This window comes from Neomonachus schauinslandi, chromosome 12 (genome assembly GCF_002201575.2).
Source record: "Neomonachus schauinslandi chromosome 12, ASM220157v2, whole genome shotgun sequence".
In the NCBI taxonomy this organism is placed as follows: Eukaryota; Metazoa; Chordata; class Mammalia; order Carnivora; family Phocidae; genus Neomonachus; species Neomonachus schauinslandi.
The window spans coordinates 62336579-62357445 of NC_058414.1; the positions used below are offsets into that span (position 1 = coordinate 62336579).

Sequence of the window (20867 nt, forward strand, 5' to 3'; positions counted from 1 at the left end):
ATTTCCAAATATTCCTGCAGGAATTGGTACCTGCAGTTTATTCTCTGCTGCCAATTTCTTTCCGAAATTTTTTTTTTTGGTCACAAGTTATAGGAAACAACTCTGATAAATATAAATAAAAGAGGGATTGGAGTGAGAGTGGCATAGATCTCCCAAATGCAGGAAGAGTTTAATTGGCCAAACCTTAGCAGGGGATGGGAACAGCATGGCTCTAGAGACTGTATAGAACTCCTGGGGTCTGCCATCGGATCATCTAGCAGCGGATTCCTGGTGTCTCTATTCAGGATTGAAATTCTTAGGATAGTACCTCTCTCATATGGTTCTTATGAGGATTTAATGAGTTAATACATAAAAGTTACAGAGACCATTAGTTAGCATGCGATAAGCTCTCAGCAAATAAGTATGTAGAACTCCGGGGCGCCTGGGTGGCTCAGATGGTTGGGCGTCTGCCTTCGGCTCGGGTCATGATCTCAGGGTCCTGGGATCGAGTACCGCATCAGGTTCCCTGCTCAGTGCAGAGCCTGCTTCTCCCTCTCCCTCTGCCACTCCCTCTGCTTGTGCTCTTCTGTCTATCTCTCTGTCAAATAAATAAATAAAATCTAAAAAAAAAAAAAAAAAGTATGTAGAACTCCTACTTCTAAGCAGATGGAAAAAGTCAATATTCTATACTAACACAGCAATTTCAAAACTGACACCTAAAGTATTAGTTTCCTAGGGCTGCCATAACAAAGTACCACAAATCGAGTGGCTTAAAGCAACAGAAATTTATTCTGACAGTTTTTAGAGGCTAGAAGTCGAAAATCAAGGTGTCGGCAGGGCCATCCTACCCCTGAAGCCTCTAGAATCCCTCTCTGCCTCTTCCAGCTTCTGGTAGTCCCAGGCATTCTTTGGCTTGTGGATTTATCACTCTAATCACTGTCTCCATTGCCACATGATCATCTTCTCCTTAAATGTCTTCACATGGCATTCTCCTCCCTCCCACCCCCCTCCCTCCCTCCCACCTCCCTCCCTCCCTCCCTCCCTTTCTTCCCTTCCTTCTTCCTTCCTTTTTTTTTTTTTTAAAGATTTTATTTATTTGAGAGAGAGAGAAAGAGCGAGCGCAGAGAGGAGGGGCAGAGGGAGAGGGAGAAGTTCTCAAGCAGACTCTGCACTGAGTGCGGTGCCCGACTGGGAGCTGGATTCTACCACCCTGAGATCATGACCTGAGCCAAAACCAAGAGTTGGACACTCAACTGACTGCACCACCCAGGCCGACCCCTCACCCCACTTTCTATTCTTATAAGAGAGTTTTATCGCACACCTAATTGCGTGTGACCTCATCTTAACTTGATTACATCTGTGAAGACCCTATTTCCATATCTTTTTTTGGCGTGGGGGCATAATTCAACCCACAACACCTATCTTACCATTTCCCCCTCTTGTGTCCAAGTACAGACGTTGTTCATCAGAGCATTCTGTCTGGTGAGGGCTCAGAATTCTTTTTAATACAATGATTTCGACAGCTGTAGAGTTGACACTCTATGATGAAATCAGTGTACAACCTTATACTAGTCTTTTGTGAAAGGACTTGCTTTGACTGAGTTAAGTTATAACTACTGACACCAAAGCAAGGCTTAGGAAAAACACATAATAGGGGCACCTGGGTGGCTCAGTTGGTTAAGCGACTGCCTTCGGCTCAGGTCATGGTCCTGGAGTCCCGGGATCGAGTCCCGCGTCGGGCTCCCTGCTCAGCGAGGAGCCTGCTTCTCCCTCTGACCCTCCCCCCTCTCATGCTCTCTCTCTCTCTCTCAAATAAATAAATAAAATCTTAAAAAAAAAAAAAGGAAAAACACGTAATATATTAGTATGCTTGAATATTGGTGATATAAAAAAAGTTGTTTTTGAAAAGCTATGTCATTAAAATAAGTTCATTTTAATTATGTCATCCGCTGGCAGATTAGCCTTTGTATATGAAGCAACACTTGATTGTTTTAATTTTTAAATTTTTCTTTTAGACATTAGAAAGTTTATTTCCAAAGACATTTTGTTGCTAATGTTTGTTTCTTCTTATATCTTTTAAAAACATCTCTCTACAGATAAAATAATTGTGGGTAGCTTTATGGGATACCTAAGAATCTTTAACCCCCATCCTGTAAAAACAGGAGATGGAACTCAAGCTGAAGATTTGCTTCTAGAAGTGCATCTACGAGATCCAATATTGCAAGTGGAAGTAGGGAAGTTTGTTTCGTAAGTATAGCTCCTTAATTCTGACATTTTATCATACTTGGAGTATGTCATTCCCTGACTGTGTCATTTTTGTGGACGCTTAAATAAAAAAAGGTTATCCATGAGTTAAATATATTTTCTGATTACTGTTACCTGGGTGTTCCTCATGTACTGGATGAATATATATATTTTTTTATATGGAAACCTGCAGATTTATGAGAATAATTTAGGACTTTATTTTATGGTAACAGACCTAACATGCCAAAAGTTTATCAGAAGTTTAAAGGAAAAGAGATAAGCTTTTAAAAGCTTTATTTATTTAAAGTAAATAAAGAAATAGAAAGTATTCACTTACTTAAAGCACTAATTGCCTAGGTTATATAAATGTTTATTTAAATAATTAGACAAAGTAGCAGTTATGGTATTTGACAAATTACTTTGAAGCTTTAAAATGAATTACTGCACTTATTTGGTGTAGAAAGGTCCTTAGTTTCTTAAAAGAAGCCAGCTCAATCCACAAAGTAAATCTAACTTTTACAAGAGCTTTGTTTCAAAGTACTTTATTTTTAAAACTAATTTATTTTAGGAAGCTATTTATTAGTTTGCATTTTGTGTAATATGTCTGCTTTTTATTTCCTGATGATACTGCTGATTTTATCTTATTTTCATACATGAATTTTCTTAAAATTGAGCCTATGTTTCTTAATCATTATAAAAGTATGTATTGTGAAAAGTTATATAGATAGAGGTGGTCTTATTATTCCTTACCTTTTTTTTTTTTTAAAGTTCCCTTTGCCTTCCTAAGTCTGGGAGTACCCTGAGCTCTGGATTTTGAATCACTACATTTGTTTGTCATAATTTACTGTCCACAGTTACCATTTATTCAGGGCCTTGACTCTTGCTAGAAAAACCTGAACAACAATTCTTGAACATTAACCTCCTTCTAGTGATGTTTTATTCTGATGGGAAGGTGTTTCATGGATGCTATAGGCAGGGCATGAGGTAGGACTTTGATGCACTGTGATAGGCTGGATCAGAGAGATTTTGTGTCTGACGTGGTTGGTAAATATCTACTCCATCTAAAAGTAGATGATGATTAGGTGCCTGTTGTATACCTAGCATATATTAAGCATGATAGATTTATAAAGTAAGGAGACAGAAGGATTCTTGCCTCTAAAAAAAGCATTTTTATCTTTTCATTTTTTTTAAAAGATTTTATTTATTTATTTGAGAGAGAATGAGAGACAGAGAGCACGAGAGGGAAGAGGGTCAGAGGGAGAAGCAGACCCCCTGCTGAGCAGGGAGCCTGATGAGGGACTCGATCCCGGGACTCCAGGATCATGACCTGAGCCGAAGGTAGTCGCTTAACCAACTGAGCCACCCAGGTGCCCTATCTTTTCATTTTTTAAAAGAGTGAGGTGCTGTCACGATCATTCTGTTCAGTAGTCCTAAGTATAGCTTTTATCTATGTGGTCACTTGTTGGAAGGGAGGGGGTTAACATTAATGAGTGGATAGTGTACTAGTATTAACTAACTAGTACTATCTCATTAATCTTATCTATAAGATGTGATCTGTATTTAAAGAGAAGGAAACTAGCTAGAGCTCAGAGCTTTAGGTCACACAGCCAGGATTTAGACCTAGGTCTATCTGACTCCATACTCTGTTATCTTTCTACGACATAATGTTCTTTTCCTGTGCATGATAGAAAAATTGTTTTGAGTGTGCAAAATTTTTTTGAAGTCAGTATTGAGTATGTGATAGTTGTATATATATATTTGCATTTTCTGGTAGTAGAGTGAATGGTGAGCATTTACATTCATTATAACGATGTTTTGCAGGTATTATCTAATATAATTCTTATTTTGTAAATGAGAGATTAACACTCTGAAAGGTTAAATGATTACACAGATACCAAGGTGCACAGTCAGGACCCCAATCCAGGTCTTCGGATTTCATTTATAGTCTTTCTAGTTTAGAACAGAGTCTGTATCAGATGTCGTACACTGGAGGACTGCTTGCAGATGTGTTTTAAATTTAAAAGAGTTGCCAGTATTTAAGAACTGGAGATTTCACATAAAATCCCTGCTTTCTGGGTTTTCTTGAAAAAATGTGGAGATTTGACCACATGCCCAGAACTGAGTAGTAGTTACTTCCTCTAGTCTGACCCTACTCTGCAGCAGACCACAGCCATTTACACCCTTTACTCATTTCTATCCACTGACCTGATCTTGAAGACTGGACTTAGGATTTCTAGACTGTGTTATGTCTTGGAAACCACTTGATAGGGGCTGAGAAGTGTATTGGTGATAGTGGCAGTTTAGTCCAAACTGAAATATTTTCAGTGCCTTTAATAAAATTTCTGAGCTGGAAGTGACATATGCCATTTACTAATAATGATTAGCATTCTGTGGTGCTTTATACTTTACAAGGTGCTGTCGCATGATTTTATTTCATTTAATTGAAACCTCTTATTTTCCGGAGGGGGAAACAGGCTCAGAGAGATTAAGTAACTTGCCCAAGGTCATAGGTTAATTACCCAGAGAGACAGGGCCAGAACTTGGATCTCTGTATTACTGGAGAGCCCTCATGAAGAGGCCTCAGATGTGACTTCTCCTGGGAGGCTCCAGTGACTTCAGGCAGTTAGTTCCTTGAGGCAGAGTCCTTGAGCCTCTGGGATTGTCAAAGTGGGTGTTTGTTGTTACATTTATTTTTCAGTTTTGAATGTTATGTAGTAAATTTTTAGTTTACTGATGGTATGTTGTGGTTATAGTCTCTTTTAAAAATATTTTATAATTTTTTTTGTTACATCTGAAATTGATATTTAAACTTAAAACTTTTCCCATTTTTCAGAGGTACTGAAATGCTTCATTTGGCTGTGTTGCATTCTAGAAAACTTTGTGTCTATTCTATCTCAGGTAAGAAACGTTTTTTTCTAATGTAAAATTTGTATTAAAAAAAACCTTAATATAAAAACTCTTAATGTTATGTAAGAATAGATACTCACTTATGTTCACTTGCTAGAGAACACACAAAACATTTGGTTGAAGATTTTCTTATCTTGGTTAACATTTTCCCTTGTTCGTTTATTTTTTCAGGTACTTAGGCTATTACATTTTTTTTTTTTTTGGTTTGCTATTTATATGCATATTTAAATTTCTAGTAGAGGATTCCTTGAAATCTCCTTCTCAGGAATTGTGTCCAGGATTGTCTGTGACTAATAGAGGCCAATTCTGTATACTTAGGATACTTGAGTGTTTTAAAAAAATTTTATTTATTTTTTATTAAAGCATAGCTGTGACACACGATATTACATTAGTTTCAGGTGTACAGCATAGTGATTCCACTTCTGTATACATTATGCTGTGCTCGCCATAAGTGTGGCTACCATCAGTCACCACACAACGCTGTTACATTACCATTGACTGTATTCCTTATGCTGTGCCTTTTATCCAGGATACTTGGGTTTTAGGAAATGTTTAATAGCAACAACAAAATTCATTAGATGCTGAGAGTCATGGTGGTTTAAAGTACTTTTTCTTTGATGAACCTTAAGTGTTTTCTCTTTGCAGTTCAATTTCTTTGCTTTTGGTTGTTTTAACTCAGCCTGCCTTAAGGCACTTGTCATTCTCTGACACTGTTCGTTAGGTACCAGTATAGCAGTTAATTATAGTTTGGTTTCAGCATTTTGATCCTTATTAAATATAAAAGGTAACTTAAAAAATTTTGTAGTAATTAGATACATTTTAGTTCAAGCTGAGAGAGTTATTTTCATGGATGTCAATATTGGGGAAATTTTTTTATGGGTACAATAAAGCTAATTGTTTGGGCATCTGTTCCTTATACAAGAGGTGTTCTTTGGAGTTTGCTCTAAATATTAGCTTCTAGGATTTGAATTTTTCATACTCATTCTCTTATTTGGGCTTTCTTTGTATTTTGCTTTCAGTTTGAGTAATGATTTGTCTTTAATGTATTTATATGTGTGTATTTATATACCCTCAACCCAGTGTGGAGCCCAATGCGGCGCTTGAACTCATGACCCTGAGATCAAGACCTGAGCTGAGCAAGAGTCGGACGCTCAACCAGCTCAGCAACCTAGGTGCCCCTGAGCTGGATATTCTTAAGTGGTCTCTTTTTGGGGGTGAAGTTCTGTTAGATTTTGAAGGCAGGCTTGGTAACCTGGCCTATGGTATATGGTAGGCATATGTTGACTGTGTGAGTGAACTAATTTTTGGGTAGTGCTGAGGCAATTGGTAGTGGCTCTTTATTACTGTGTGTTATTTTTATTCTTCCTTCTTTTTTTTCCTTTGTTACCACTATCATTTTCTTTTCCACTTTTCCATTTATAAGTCAGAAGCCCAACATAGTACCTCTCTGTCATTGGTAAACACTCCCACTGGTTTCATGGTAAAAAATGTTGCTTTTCCTAGTGATAGGGCAAATATTTAGTGTTCCAGAATAAATGGAGAAGATGTGATATAGGCTACTTTCCTGCATGCATCTAGTTGTTCCTCTGTTTTCCATCATAAGGCTGTTAACTGTGAGGTGATACTATTAACTGGGTTTCACAGGACATGGAGGAGGGGAACTTGTGCACAGTTACCCCTGAATACTTCTTGGAGAATTGGTCCCTTCTGGAGGTTCTAAGAGGGCAGGAGAGGGAAGAATCCTGCAAACTAGAAATTAGGTAAGACTCTTGGCCTTCCCTGGTCCCATTTGAATGATGGCCCAGAAAGACAGAAACCTCTAGGGTTTCCCTGGGGCATAGGGCACAATAGATTAGTGATAAAGTGTATGTTTATCAAAAAGACTTGCTGAAAGAAACTGGCATGTTTGGTCACAACTTGTTTATGGGGCATTGGTATTTTCCTTCAAATTAGTGTTGAAAATGAAAGTTATTTGTCATGGGAATGGTGATTTTATTGCTCTTTTCTTCTCTGTATTCATTTGCAAGCTTTGTATTCTCTGGGTATAAAGAGTTCTCTAAACTACAGTCCCTTATGTCCCACCTCACTTCCCTATTCTGTCTCTCATTTCTTCAGCCTCTTATGATATTTGGAGGCTGACAATCTGTATATTTTTTCTGGCTTGGCTTGAATTGAGAAGCAGGGAAGTTAATATTTTTGTTCTCTTGAATATGTTTCTTGAGGTTCCAGACTGAACTTTTACCTAGCTTTTACTGTAACAGGGCAAGCGTAAACATTTTTTAGTTTAAGTAAAACCGCTGGTGTCAACAGATGAAAGTGTTAGCTGAACTTGACATTCTCACCTCTGACTGCTCCCTCCCCAAATATGTTTTGGTTTCTTTTTATGCTGTGTGCTTCTAAAAAAAGATTTGAGGCATACTAGAGGAGACCTCCTGGACACACCAAACAACCCTTCATAGTCAGGCCGCTGTGCTGACCTCTTTTTGGTGGGTGATATGTTATCAATTGCATGCTTAATATAGAGAAATAGCAAGGTGTTGCTGAAATGAAGTTAGCCCACCTTATCATACCTAAAGGAAAAGCATCACATGGCATTTCAGATTCCTTTCTGATGGGCTTCAGTTTTTGAGTAAATGGTTACAGATGTGTGAGCGTAAGCCATACTGATTATATTCTCTTAAATATTCTTTTCCAAAAATTATGTACTTCAGCAAGCATTTGCTAAGCATTTGACATATTTATAGAATTTTAATGTTTGCTGTGAGTGGGCAAAAAGATGTGGTTCTTTACTTTTGATAGGCTTATATAATCTAATTTGGTTATTTAACACAATGAACCTTTTAATTTACTCTGTAATGGTTTTTATTTCATTTAACTTCATTAGATTTCTCCACAGTTATCTAAAATTGCACCAAGAACTGTTGTCAAGGGACCTTTGATTTTTCCAGAGAATTTTTTGTTTAAATCAAATCGTGTTTAAATAAGGCCAATAGCATCAATGTTCTAATATTCATTTTACTTTCTAATTGATGAAACTTCATATATATATATATTTTTAAAGATTTTATTTATTTATTTATTTGACAGAGAGAGAGCGAGAGCAGGAACACAAGCAGGGGGAGTGGGAGAGGGAGAAGCAGGCTTCCCGCGGAGCAGGGAGCCCGATGCGGGGCTCGATCCCAGAACCCTGGGATCATGACCTGAGCCAAAGGCAGATGCTTAATGACTGAGCCACCCAGGCACCCCAATGAAACTTCATATTAATTTTAGCTATACATGGACTGTATTCATAGAGATACACTTGCTATATTCAATCTGTATATCCCAGGACAAAACCTGTGTATAAGTAATTTTAATCTTGTGTCATTGATGCTTCTCTAGGAAAAAATGGTCAGAAATTTTATATTTTTCGGATACTACCTTTATTCCAAAGTAGTATCTAAGGAAGACAAATTGTCTTCTGTTCTCCATAGGTGCTTTATTAAGTTTTAAAGTGCTATTACCTGAAATCTGAAGATTACTACTGCCTTTGGAGCTTTTTCAGAACACAAATCCTAGTGTCATTTCATGCCAAGTTTGTCTAAGTATTGAATGCTGACCCCTGTGTTCACTGACCTTTCAGCTAGCAAACATGTGTAAGTGCACTCCTTACTCAGAGAAGTTGATTTGGTTGTAGGTACAGGATGAAATTTGTAATTTCTGTAGGGACAAACCAAATTTCCAAGTTTCTTGGAACTTTTTTTTCTGGTTTCTTGGAGGCTAGACCTCTCCTAAGGTTAAGGCTGTGAGTTATTTAGTGTGTGTGTGTGTTTCTTTTTTTCTTTTCTTTCTTTTTTTTGGCCCCTGTGGTTGCAATTACCCCTCAGTTTCCCTGGACCTTACTGATTTTACTACCATTTAGATTTCACAAAGGTTTCATCTATCAGGGTGAGCAGGCAAATTTGAGTCTTTCTCTTTGTTTATTATCCTATTGGTATGTGAAGTCTGTTGTTCCCATTTTTAGGGGCATAAATCAGAGAAGTGATTTTCCTCCAGGAAATTCTCCTGTTAGTTTTCTCTTTCAACCCTTCACCTTCCAAATGAAGAAAAGGCCAGGCTAAGAAAGGTGGAGGTGGAAATGATGTTTTTTGATGGCTGGTTTATTTAGGAAAATTGTCATTGGCTTACCAAGTTTTTTCCAAGTTGTAAAATGATGGACAGCCAGGCACCAGGTTATATGATGCTAACTCTAAAGACCTACTTTGAGTACTTTGTCCTTTACCAGCTGTGTGATTTGGGGGGAAATTTCTTAAATATTTATTTATTTATCTATCTATCTATCTATCAGAGAGAGGGAGAGCGCACGCACAAGCGGGGGGAATGGCAAGCAGAGGGAGAAGCAGGCTCCCCACTGAGCAAGGATCCTGATGTGGGACTTGATCCCAGGACTCTGGGATCATGACCTGAATCGAAGGCAGACCCTTAACCGACTGAGCCACCCAGGTGTCCCTTAAACTTTTTTTTAACTTAGGGTACTTGCCTCACTTCTAAAATGGAAATAGAAATATTTTGGTTCTTACAACCTCAGTGTACATTGGTAAAACCTTTTGGACTAAAATAAATGCTCATGTATAAATATGTATACACATACATACAGATAGACATATATGTTTAGATTGTTTTAATGATCTAATACTATCCAGTTTGGGGACTGTTTCATTTGCTTTATATTTTAAGTTTTTCTTTAAATTTTGCATTTTTGAATGAAAGACAAAGATGCTCAATGGAAAAAGTTGCATTCTGAATCCTTTTTTTTTCTATCACCTCTTTTAACTATAACGACGTTCTTGCCTGGTTACTGGGACATAGCTTCAGCTGTAAGTCCTCTAGAAAGCCTAACAACCAGAGAGTAAAATAAATATAAGGAATCTTTTTCGAGGTGCCTGGGTGGCTCAGTCGCTTGAGTATCTGCCTTCAGCTCAAGTTGTGATCTTGGGGTCCTGGGATCGAGCCCCACATCAGTCTTCTTGCTCAGTCTCCCTTTTCCTCTGCCCCTCCCTCCCACTCGTGTTCTCTTTCTCTCAAATAAATAAATAAAATCTTTATTAAAAAAAAGAATCTTTTCAAATTTGGAAAGAAATAGAAAGAAATTATAGTACATATGATCTATTAAATGCAGAAAAAGTATTGTCTTGATTCTTTTTTGCTTTGAAGGAGATTCTTCTTCAAGGACTTCAAATAAAACATATTGTCCTCTTTACTTGCTAAAGGAAACTTTAGAATATCTCTCCATTAAATTAGGATATAGTGTATTAGGGGCTTGAGTATTTTGAAAGTTGGGACAGGAAACTGAATTGCTTGAAAGTGTGGGGAATTTTTTTTAAGACACTTTGAGTCATGTCTTTGCTCTATTATTGTTTAAGTATAAGGAACTTGACCTCATTTATTTCAGAACTAAAATTGAATGGTTCTGTTTTTATTTAAATAATTACACTTTACTCAAACATAATGGAAATAGATAAGAAATGTCACCCAAGGTGGTATTTCATCTAATGGTGTAATCTACCCAAGACTTAAATTGTTCTAACTGTGCTGGAATTCTGTGTCATCAGTATGCTAATTATTCCTAATACGCATTGTTTTAGTGCTTTGTCATTTTAAATTTCACCGAAATGGAATTACTTAGAATTGGGATGGAGGATGAGAAGAAATGAATATTTTTAAATGTAAACAAATACAAAGCAATTCTATAATTTTTTTCTCCTTAGGAACCTTGGGTAATGTGGAACATGGAAACCAGTATCAGATCAAATTGATGTATGAACATAATCTTCAGAGAACAGCCTGCAATATGACTTATGGATCATTTGGTGGTGTAAAAGGTAATTTGCGGGGCGCCTGGGTGGCTCAGATGGTTAAGCGTCTGCCTTCGGCTCAGGTCATGATCCCAGGATTCTGGGATCGAGTCCCACATCGGGCTCCCTGCTAGGCGGGGAGCCTGCTTCTCCCTCTTCCTCTGCCTCTCTCTCTCTCTCTAACTTTCATGAATAAATAAATTAAAAAAAAAAAGGTAATTTGCATTAATCATGAGTATGCTATTACAAGTACCAGATTTAGGATATTTGGCCATATAAAAATGGAGGATCATGGGGTATGAATCTCAGAGGGAGTTAAACACATTTTATTGAGACCTTTATATTCGAGTGGTCAAGCAAAATAATGAAAAGAGAAAACTTTAAATATCAAAAGTGTTTGATTTTCCAATAACCAGCACTTTTATATGGTCTACAGAGATATTTCTAAAAATGTCTTTTCTTTAAATTTTGTCTTTGTACATGAGCTGACTGAAATTGAGCTTTTTTGGGTAGAACTGTGTGACTGCCTCTCTTAGTGGAAGAAGGGGTTGATCTCCTTGATAGGGTGTCCCTGACCTACTTGTGATAGGCCGGGTGAAGCTGTAGAATCCTCTCCCCACCTCGCCCCCCTCCAGGGCCACTGCCCAGGGTTCTGTAGGTTGTTTCTGCTTTAGGGTGCCTGGATTGGGGGCAAGCAGAGACTGAAATGCAGACCTCATCCTGCTCATCAAGGCATGTACCCTGGCCTAGAATAAACCTCCCCAGAGGAAGGGGGCCTTTTCTAAATTTCACAAAGGCATTACATTTACCAAGTATTGGCTCAGTGAGGCTGGGCTCCTTCCACCTTGGGGAGTATCTTTTTCTAAGTAGCATGGGGCTACGTGCAGCCTGCCCACCCTAATCCCAGAGCTTCCTGCGTTACCAGGGCTTGGTGCTTGCTTGAGTACCCTGTTGCTGTTGGCATGGGAGAGTTTTTTATCTACCACCTACCTCCTCTCACTTCATTGTGATAGGGTGATAGAGGAGCTGCTGGTGCTGGAGTGAGGACAGGAAGCCAGGTAGTGACACTTTACCTTTGTGGTTGTGTGTGTGTGTGTTGGGTGCGGTGGGGAGGTACCTGTGGAACATGAACTAGGGATTTCACCTCTTTCTGGGCTCATATTTTTATGAGTTTATTGTTTAATCATTGTATTAAAATGTAGACTGCCTATGTTAGATTTTTCTTTAGTGACATGAAAGAAATGACTTTATTTTGGAAGTCATTTGGGTGAATTCAGTTCTTTCATACATAGAGATAAAGGTGAGGAAGAATGAATTTGAGTGTATCAATTAACAGGAATATTTTAGGTGGTAATGTACAAATAAATGTTTTGCATAAAGTGATATGAAACAAAACACTTGGCTAGATTGTGGACTTGCTTAACTTGAGTAATGGGAATGTTTGGATTATTTAAGGAATATGGGAGATGTCCAGAGTTGGATGAAGAGAGGAGAGGAAGTGCTAAAATTTGATGAGAGGCTAACTTTTATCAGTGAAGTATCCCTTCCTAACCTCAGCTGTCAGAACTGATTTTCACTGTTCTTTAAAAAAAAAAGTCTGACATGATCAGGGGACCTAGGCCTCTGTTGTTTAATAAACTGTTTTAATTCTTTTCCCCTACTAAATCTTCAAAAGGCAAATTGCTAAATTCTGTGCATCTGGAGTCCAAAAAATTATGATAAGAGAAAAAAATGCTTTGGCTAAATGAAAGTAAGTTTTACTTTTTTTGGTAGAATCAAGACAATTCTTTAGACCACCTATCAAATGTTATATTGATTGCACTGTACTTTTTTTTTTTTATCAGATCAAGTTAACCCAATTAAAATAAAGTTTTAAATAAGTAAAAAGGGATTCCTTGCTTTTGTGTGACATTTTTGCTAGATTTAATAATGGACTTTAATAATGGACATTACATAAAGTAATGATATAGTTGCTAATTGTTTTGAAAAGAGCAGATGACTTTGTACTTATATAATACCTTCTCTTATTTCTTAAACTTTGCCTTACACTTAAAAAGTACCTGTTGAAAAAACAAGAGGCCATTCTGACATGCTTTACTTTCCTTTGGTTAAGCAGAACATTTCACAGTTTGAAACAGAAATGTCTGAGTAGCAGAAGTGATTATTTCATTGAAAGGGTTTGAAACACATAATATCACTGTGGTATCTACAAAAAATATGAAAAAATAGTGGGGGTGGTAAATTAGTAAAAATCAGCTTTATTGGCAGATTTCCAGGGGGTAATAGCGAGTTACTACTAATAGGTACATGATTTCTTTTTGGGAGGATGAAAATGTTCTAAAATTAGATTATGGTGATGGTTGTACAGTTCTATAAATACACTAAATACTTGAGCTGTATACTTTAAAGAGGTGATATGTAATATCTCAATACAACTGTCAAAAAAATTAGCCATGGGATAAAATCTGATGCTAGGGAGGCGATAGTACAGTCTGCATATCCTACATTGCTTGGGGCCATGTAAAGTGACATAATACTCCTATATAGCAGGTTGGCTATTGAAAACCATGAAAATATTCTTGGATGTTCATATGTGACTTATGGCAATGTATATTAGGAAATGATCCAAAATATAGAAAAATCATATCAAATTGCCATACAGTTATTTCTTTCCTCTTTCTGTCCTCCCTTCCTTCCTTTCATATATACATTTATATATTTATTTGTAATAGAGAAAAATTAGAACTGATCTAAATGAGTAATAGAGGAGAATGACAAAGTTTTCATGCATAGATTCAGTAGGTTGTTATGAAGCTATTAAGATTGTTTTGTTTGCTGAAATGTACATCTTTGTACATAACTCTTTGTCCACATTTCTGATTATTTCCCTAGGATAGAATGTGAAAATGGGGATAGTGAGTCACTAGGTTATAAAAATTTTTTTCTCAACCTGAAAACTCCCCCTGCCATATACTATATAAATGAATTGTAAAAAGTACAGAACTTAAGAAGAAGAAAGTAAAAGTCACTCCAAGATATGCACATTTCAGTACAAAGCCCATTTTCTAAGCCTGATATCACTGTGTGTGCCTAATGTGCACCTTTCCAGGAGTGAGTGGATCAGTCTTTTAATTTGAAAACTTCCCTAGATTTATCTGAATTAAAAAAGGAAACTTAACATTTGTTGTCTTCTATCTTCCTCTGTGTTTAGGATGTCTTCTTGTGGAATTATTTAGTTGTATAATCATGTCAGTAGTTCTCAAGAAAGGAATTAAGCAAGAAAACCTGGCCCCATTTTAAACAAATGTATTTATAAGGAGCGGGAAGGCAGAGTGAATTTATTTTGCATGTGCACCAGAATAAACTACCACTAGATGGCAGTACTCTACCGCCTTGGATTTTAGTTGGTTCTGCCTTAAAGTATGTTAAGAAATCACCAGTGGAGGAATTTTGAGCCTAAATAATACTTCCCTTTTACTAAAAATAAATGTAACTTCTTCATGTTGCAGAAAAGTAATGGAGTGGTTTAAAATAAATTTAATTATAATAGGTAACATCTCAGAATATAATGTAAAAATGCTTTCTAGCTATGCTTCTCAAACTTTTAAGTTGCATTTGAATCACAATGGGATCTTGATAAAAATACAGGTTCTAACTCTGTAAGTCCAGAAATGGACCTGAGTTTGAATTTCTGATACTCTTCTCAGTGATGCCAGGTCTCAGAGATCTAGAGGTATGTTGCTGTCCTCCATCTACTGAGTACTCTTCTGTACTAGGCACTGCTCTAAATGCTTTACAGGTTGAGTAACTTAAGATATACTAAGCAAATGGTAGAGAAGGGATTCTAACTCAGACTCTGCTTCCAGAATCTTGTGGTGTTAACCATACTAAAGTGCTTCCTTGTCTGGGCTGTGAGTAAATTAACCTTCTTCCTAATTCAGAAAAAACTTTCCTATCAGAAAGAGGTGTATCTTGGTTTGGCTGAAGTTAGTGCATAACTTTGATTCTTTGTAGATTATGGACAACATGTTGAGTAACTTCTGGGTCAGATACTTGCTTTTTCCAATTTGATTTTTTTAGTTTGTGCTTTGGTTTCTAAGAAAAATCTTCCCCCAGGCTCCCAATAATCAAAGAGGTTATATATGGGAGGGTAATATATGATTTGAAATTAGCGAAAGAGTGATTACTGTTTTTTTAACCTTTTCTTTGTTTGCTTGTTCATTAAGAAAATATTTCAAAAACACCTTTTATACATTTGCAAAAACTCAAAGGTACATTCCTTTGATGCAGTAGGGTTGGCTTTATGTCAAGTTACATGTAATGTCTATTATTGAGAAAAAATGGTAAGGAAATAGGAAATCTAGTTTTGTGAACTAGTTGAAGCATATTTGCTTAATATCTTCCATTATTCAGACTACTACCTATAATTGCAGAATTTAAGTTAAAATTCTTTACATATTATACTTTTTAGGGAGAAATGACTGATATTAATGGCTGTATTGGGCTTTTTTAAACAAAAGGAGTGTGGGAGATGTGTTTGGAGTTAAAAAATGTTTATAGTTTCTCTAATACATGCTTTTTTTAAAGAACATGTGACTGGGTTTTTATAAAAATGGTAGTTTATCTTTGCCTTTTACACTATTGACAATGCTTGCAAAATTTAGTGAGTGGTATAAACATGGACAATCAAATTATAGTTTGGGAAGATACTAAATCAGTTTTGAAAAGGTAGATTTGAATTGATTTAAAAATGTTATTAAAATTGATGGAATTTATTTGGTAATCTGAACTCTACTTGTTTTTGAAAAAAGGAACAAAGATATCTCTGCCAGATTTTCCTCTGCTTTTGTTTCATTGTGTCACTACAATAGTGGTGGTTGATATGGCACTTTACCTAGTTAAGATAAGCTTGCCAATTCAGAATTGTATTTCGAAAAGGACAGCATTAATATGGACTGACAGAAAATATGACTGTACAGTGAAGGAAGAATGCTAATGTTTTAAGGTCAACAACTGCAAATACTTAGCTTGGTAAAGTAAGGTACTTTAGTGTATGTAATTTTTCTTGCTACTATCAAGATGATTTAGCTTAAACTTCCTTCACTTATAATATGACTTTAGAGACCCTATAGTTACATCCTCAGTTATCACAAATTTGTCCTGTAGGGCCGGGACAAGTTGACAAACGTTAAAATGTATGTGGCTCTTTCAAGTGTGCGAAAGGGACATTGGGAAGAAATAGTTGATTTGTTGGAGATGTATGGGAACTTTCAGGGACTAGAACAAGTCTGGTGTTAGTCCTCCCTTGCATCATCTCTCTTCATCCATACATGCATCCATCCATCCATCCATCCATCCATCCATCCATCCATCTACTGCACATTTACTGAGAGTCTTCTGAGTACCCAGGCACTCTACTAGTTTCTAGGAGTAGAAAGATGAATAAAAGATAATTTATGTTGTCAGACAGCTTGCAACCTAGAGGGCAATAAAGACTAAGAATTATGATATAATGAGGTAGACTGTAATAGAAATAGATATGTGCAAAGTTATACTGGAGCCTCGAGGATGGAGCAGCTTCCTCAGGCTGAATAAATTGTGTGTGCGTGTGTGTGTGTGTGGTTGTGTATGGGAAGGATAGTACATAAAGGTGGGGAAATGTACTGTTACCTATTTTATTTCAACTCTTCATTTTTATCCACTTTAATCTGGAGGTCACTAACCCCAGTTTCCTATAAATGAACAATTTTATAGTCTTCAGTATAAAGCTTTCATTGCCCATAGGCTGAGCTATTCAAATTCTCTCTGGGATGGTTTGTTCCTCTTGAGAAGATTATTTTTCAGACTTTGCAGCACTTAAGAAAAATTATTTTGTTTTAAAAAACCTTGGCATTTTAGGCTACTAAATGGACTTTCTTACCTATAGTTTAAAGCCTTTAGTAAGGCAAAATTTTCTTTCGATACCAGCTGATCTTAATGGAGAAGGATATCGTACTCTAGAGACTGATAGAGTACTATGACTATATTTGTTAAGAATGACAAATTGAGGAGTAGGGATAGGAGATGAAGGAACACAAGAGATTAAAAGATAAATGGAGAGACAGAGCATGTCATGGAAGAGGGTTTCAAGAGGTATGAAAGGAGTCAGGAGAGTCAGAGGTTAAGCAGCTGGAGTATTAAAAAGAAAATATTGGAGTTAGCCATTTAGAGGTCACTGGTGATCTTAGGGAGAGCAACTTTTTTTTTCAAGATTATGCCTACTTTATTTTTTTTTCTTTTTTCTTTTATTGTTATGTTAATCCCCATACATTAAATCATTAGTTTTAGATATAGTGTTCCATGATTCATTGTTTGTGCATAACACCCAGTGCTCCATGCAGAACGTGCCCTCCTAAATACCCGTCACCAGGCTAACCCATCCTCCCACCCCCCTCCCCTCTAGAACCCTCAGTTTGTTTCTCAGAGTCCATCGTCTCTCATGGTTCGTCCACCCCTCTGATTTCCCCCCTTCATTCTTCCCCTCCCTCTTTTTTTTTTTCCTTAACATATATTGCATTATTTGTTTCAGAGGTACAGATCTGAGATTCAACAGTCTTGCACAATTCACAGTGCTTACCAGAGCACATAACTTCCCCAGTGTCTATCACCCAGTCACCCCATCCCTCCCACCCCACCCCCCACTCCAGCAACCCTCAGTTTGTTTCCTGAGATTAAGAATTCCTCATATCAGCATAATACCCTCCAGTTCCATCCACGTCGTTGCAAATGGCAAGATCTCAGTCCTTTTGATGGCTGCATAATAATCCATTGTATATATATACCACATCTTCTTTATCCATTCATCTGTCGATGGACATCTTGGCTCTTTCCACAATTTGGCTATTGTGGACATTGCTGCTATAAACATCGGGGTGCACGTACCCTTTCGGATCCCTACTTTTGTATCCTTGGGGTAAATACCCAGTAGTGCAATTGCTGGATCATAGGGTAGCTCTATTTTCAACTTTTTGAGGAACCTCCATACTGTTTTCCAGAGTGGCTGCACCAGCTTGCATTCCCACCAACAGCGTAGGAGGGTTTCCCTTTCTCCGCATCCCAGCCAACATCTGTCGTTTCCTGACTTGTTAATTTTAGCCATTCTGACTGGTGTGAGGTGGTATCTCATTGAGGTTTTGATTTGGATTTCCCTGATGCCGAGCGATATTGAGCACTTTTTCATGTGTCTGTTGGCCATTTGGATGTCTTCTTTGGAAAAATGTCTGTTCATGTCTTCTGCCCATTTCTTGATTGAATTCTTTGTTCTTTGGGTGTTGAGTTTGATGAGTTCTTTATAGATTTTGGATACTAGCCCTTTATCTGATATGTCATTTGCAAATATCTTCTCCCATTCTGTCAGTTGTTTTTTGGTTTTGTGGACTGTTTCCTTTGCTTTGCAAAAGCTTTTTATCTTGATGAAGTCCCAATAGTTCATTTTTGCCCTTGCTTCCCTTGCCTTTGGCGATGTTTCTGGAAGAAGTTGCTGCGGCTGAGGTCAAAGAGGTTGCTGCCTGTGTTCTCCTTTAGGATTTTGATGGACTCCTGTCTCACATTGAGGTCTTTCAACCATTTGGAGTCTATTTTTGTGTGTGGTGTAAGGAAATGGTCCAGTTTCATTCTTCTGCATGTGGCTATCCAATTTTCCCAACACCATTTGTTGAAGAGACTGTCTTTTTTCCATTGGACATTCTTTCCTGCTTTGTCAAAGATGAGTTGACCATAGAGTTGAGGGTCCATTTCTGGGCTCTCTGTTCTGTTCCATTGATCTACGTGTCTGTTTTTGTGCCAGTACCATACTGTCTTGATGATGACAGCTTTGTAATAGAGCTGGAAGTCCGGAATTGTGATGCCGCCAGCTTTGCTTTTCTTTTTCAACATTCCTCTGGCTATGCGGGGTCTTTTCTGGTTCCATACAAATTTTAGGATTATTTGTTCCATTTCTTTGAAAAAAGTGGATGGTATTTTGATGGGGATTGCATTGAATGTGTAGATTGCTCTAGGTAGCATTGACATCTTCACAATATTTGTTCTTCCAATCCATGAGCATGGAACGTTTTTCCATTTCTTTGTGTCTTCCTCAGTTTCTTTCATGAGTATTTTATAGTTTTCTGAGTACAAATCCTTTGCCTCTTTGGTTAGATTTATTCCTAGGTATCTTATGGTTTTGGGTGCAATTGTAAATGGGATCGACTCCTTAATTTCTCTTTCTTCTGTCTTGTTGTTGGTGTATAGGAATGCCACTGACTTCTGTGCATTGATTTTATATCCTGCCACTTTACCGAATTCCTGTATGAGTTCTAGCAGTTTTGGGGTAGAGTCTTTAGGGTTTTCCACATAAAGTATCATATCATCTGCAAAGAGTGAGAGTTTGACTTCTTCTTTGCCGATTTGGATGCCTTTTATTTCTTTTTGTTGTCTGATTGCTGTGGCTAGGACTTCTAATACTATGTTGAATAGCAGTGGTGATAGTGGACAACCCTGCCGCATTCCTGACCTTAGGGGGAGAGCTCTCAGTTTTTCCCCATTGAGAATGATATTCGCTGTAGGTTTTGCATAGATGGCTTTTATGATATTGAGGTATGTACCCTCTATGCCTATACTCTGAAGAGTTTTGATCAAGAAAGAATGCTGTACTTTGTCAAATGCTTTTTCTGCATCTATTGAGAGGATCATATGATTCTTGTTCTTTCTTTTGTTAATGTATTGTATCACATTGATTGATTTGCGGATGTTGAACCAACCTTGCAGCCCAGGGATAAATCCCACTTGGTCGTGGTGAATAATCCTTTTATTTTATTTATTTATTTATTTATTTATTTACTTTTTTTTTATTCTTATGTTAATCCCCATACATTACATCATTAGTTTTAGATGAAGTGTTCCATGATTCATTGTTTGTGCATAACACCCAGTGCTCCATGCAGAATGTGCCCTCCTCAATACCCACCACCAGGCTAACCCATCCTCCCACCCCTCTCCCCTCTAGAACCCTCAGTTTGTTTTTCAGAGTCCATCGTCTCTCATGGTTTGTCTACCCCTCCGATTTCCCCCGCTTCGTGAATAATCCTTTTAATGTACTGTTGGATCCTATTGGCTAGTATTTTGGTGAGAATTTTTGCATCCGTGTTCATCAGGGATATTGGTCTGTAGTTCTCCTTTTTGATGGGGTCTTTGTCTGGTTTTGGGATCAAGGTAATTCTGACCTCATAAAACGAGTTTGGAAGTTTTCCTTCCATTTCTATTTTTTGGAACATTTTCAGAAAAATGGGTATTAATTCTTCTTGAAATGTTTGGTAGAATTCCCCTGGGAAGCCATCTGGCCCTGGGCTTTTGTTTTTTGGGAGATTTTTGATGACTGCTTCAATTTCCTCAGTGGTTATAGGTCTGTTCAGGTTTTCTATTTCTTCCTGGTTCAGTTTTGGTAGTTGATACATCTCTAGGAATGCATCCATTTCTTCCAGGTTATCTAATTTGCTGGCATAGAGTTGCTCATAATATGTTCTTATAATTGTTTGTATTTCTTTGGTGTTGGTTGTGATCTGTCCTCTTTCATTCATGATTTTGTTGATTTGGGTCCTTTCTCTTTTCTTTTTGATAAGTCTGGCTAGGGGTTTATCAATCTTGTTAATTCTTTCAAAGAACCAGCTCCTTGTTTCATTGATCTCTTCTACTGTTCTTTTGGTTTCTATTTCATTGATTTCTCCTCTGATCTTTATTATTTCTCTTCTCCTGCTGGGTTTAGGCTTTTTTGCTGTTCTCTCTCCAGCTCCTTTAGGTGTAGGGTTACATTGTGTATTTGAGACCTTTCTTGTTTCTTGAAAAAGGCTTGTATTGCTATATACTTTCCTCTTAGGACTGCCTTTGCTG

General features: G+C 37.3%; 1 protein-coding gene across 6 annotated transcripts in view; it reads left to right on the forward strand.

Moving 5' to 3' along the window:
• BBS9 (Bardet-Biedl syndrome 9) overlaps window positions 1–20867 on the forward strand; it is a 475024-nt gene that overhangs the window by 20544 nt on the left and 433613 nt on the right. For all 6 annotated transcript variants that reach the window (XM_044920165.1, XM_044920167.1, XM_044920168.1 and 3 more), the window contains 3 exons: window positions 2076–2226; window positions 5057–5121; window positions 10878–10991. In XM_044920165.1, coding sequence (XP_044776100.1) covers window positions 2076–2226; window positions 5057–5121; window positions 10878–10991 — 330 coding nt within the window. The remainder of the gene's footprint in view (window positions 1–2075; window positions 2227–5056; window positions 5122–10877; window positions 10992–20867) is intronic.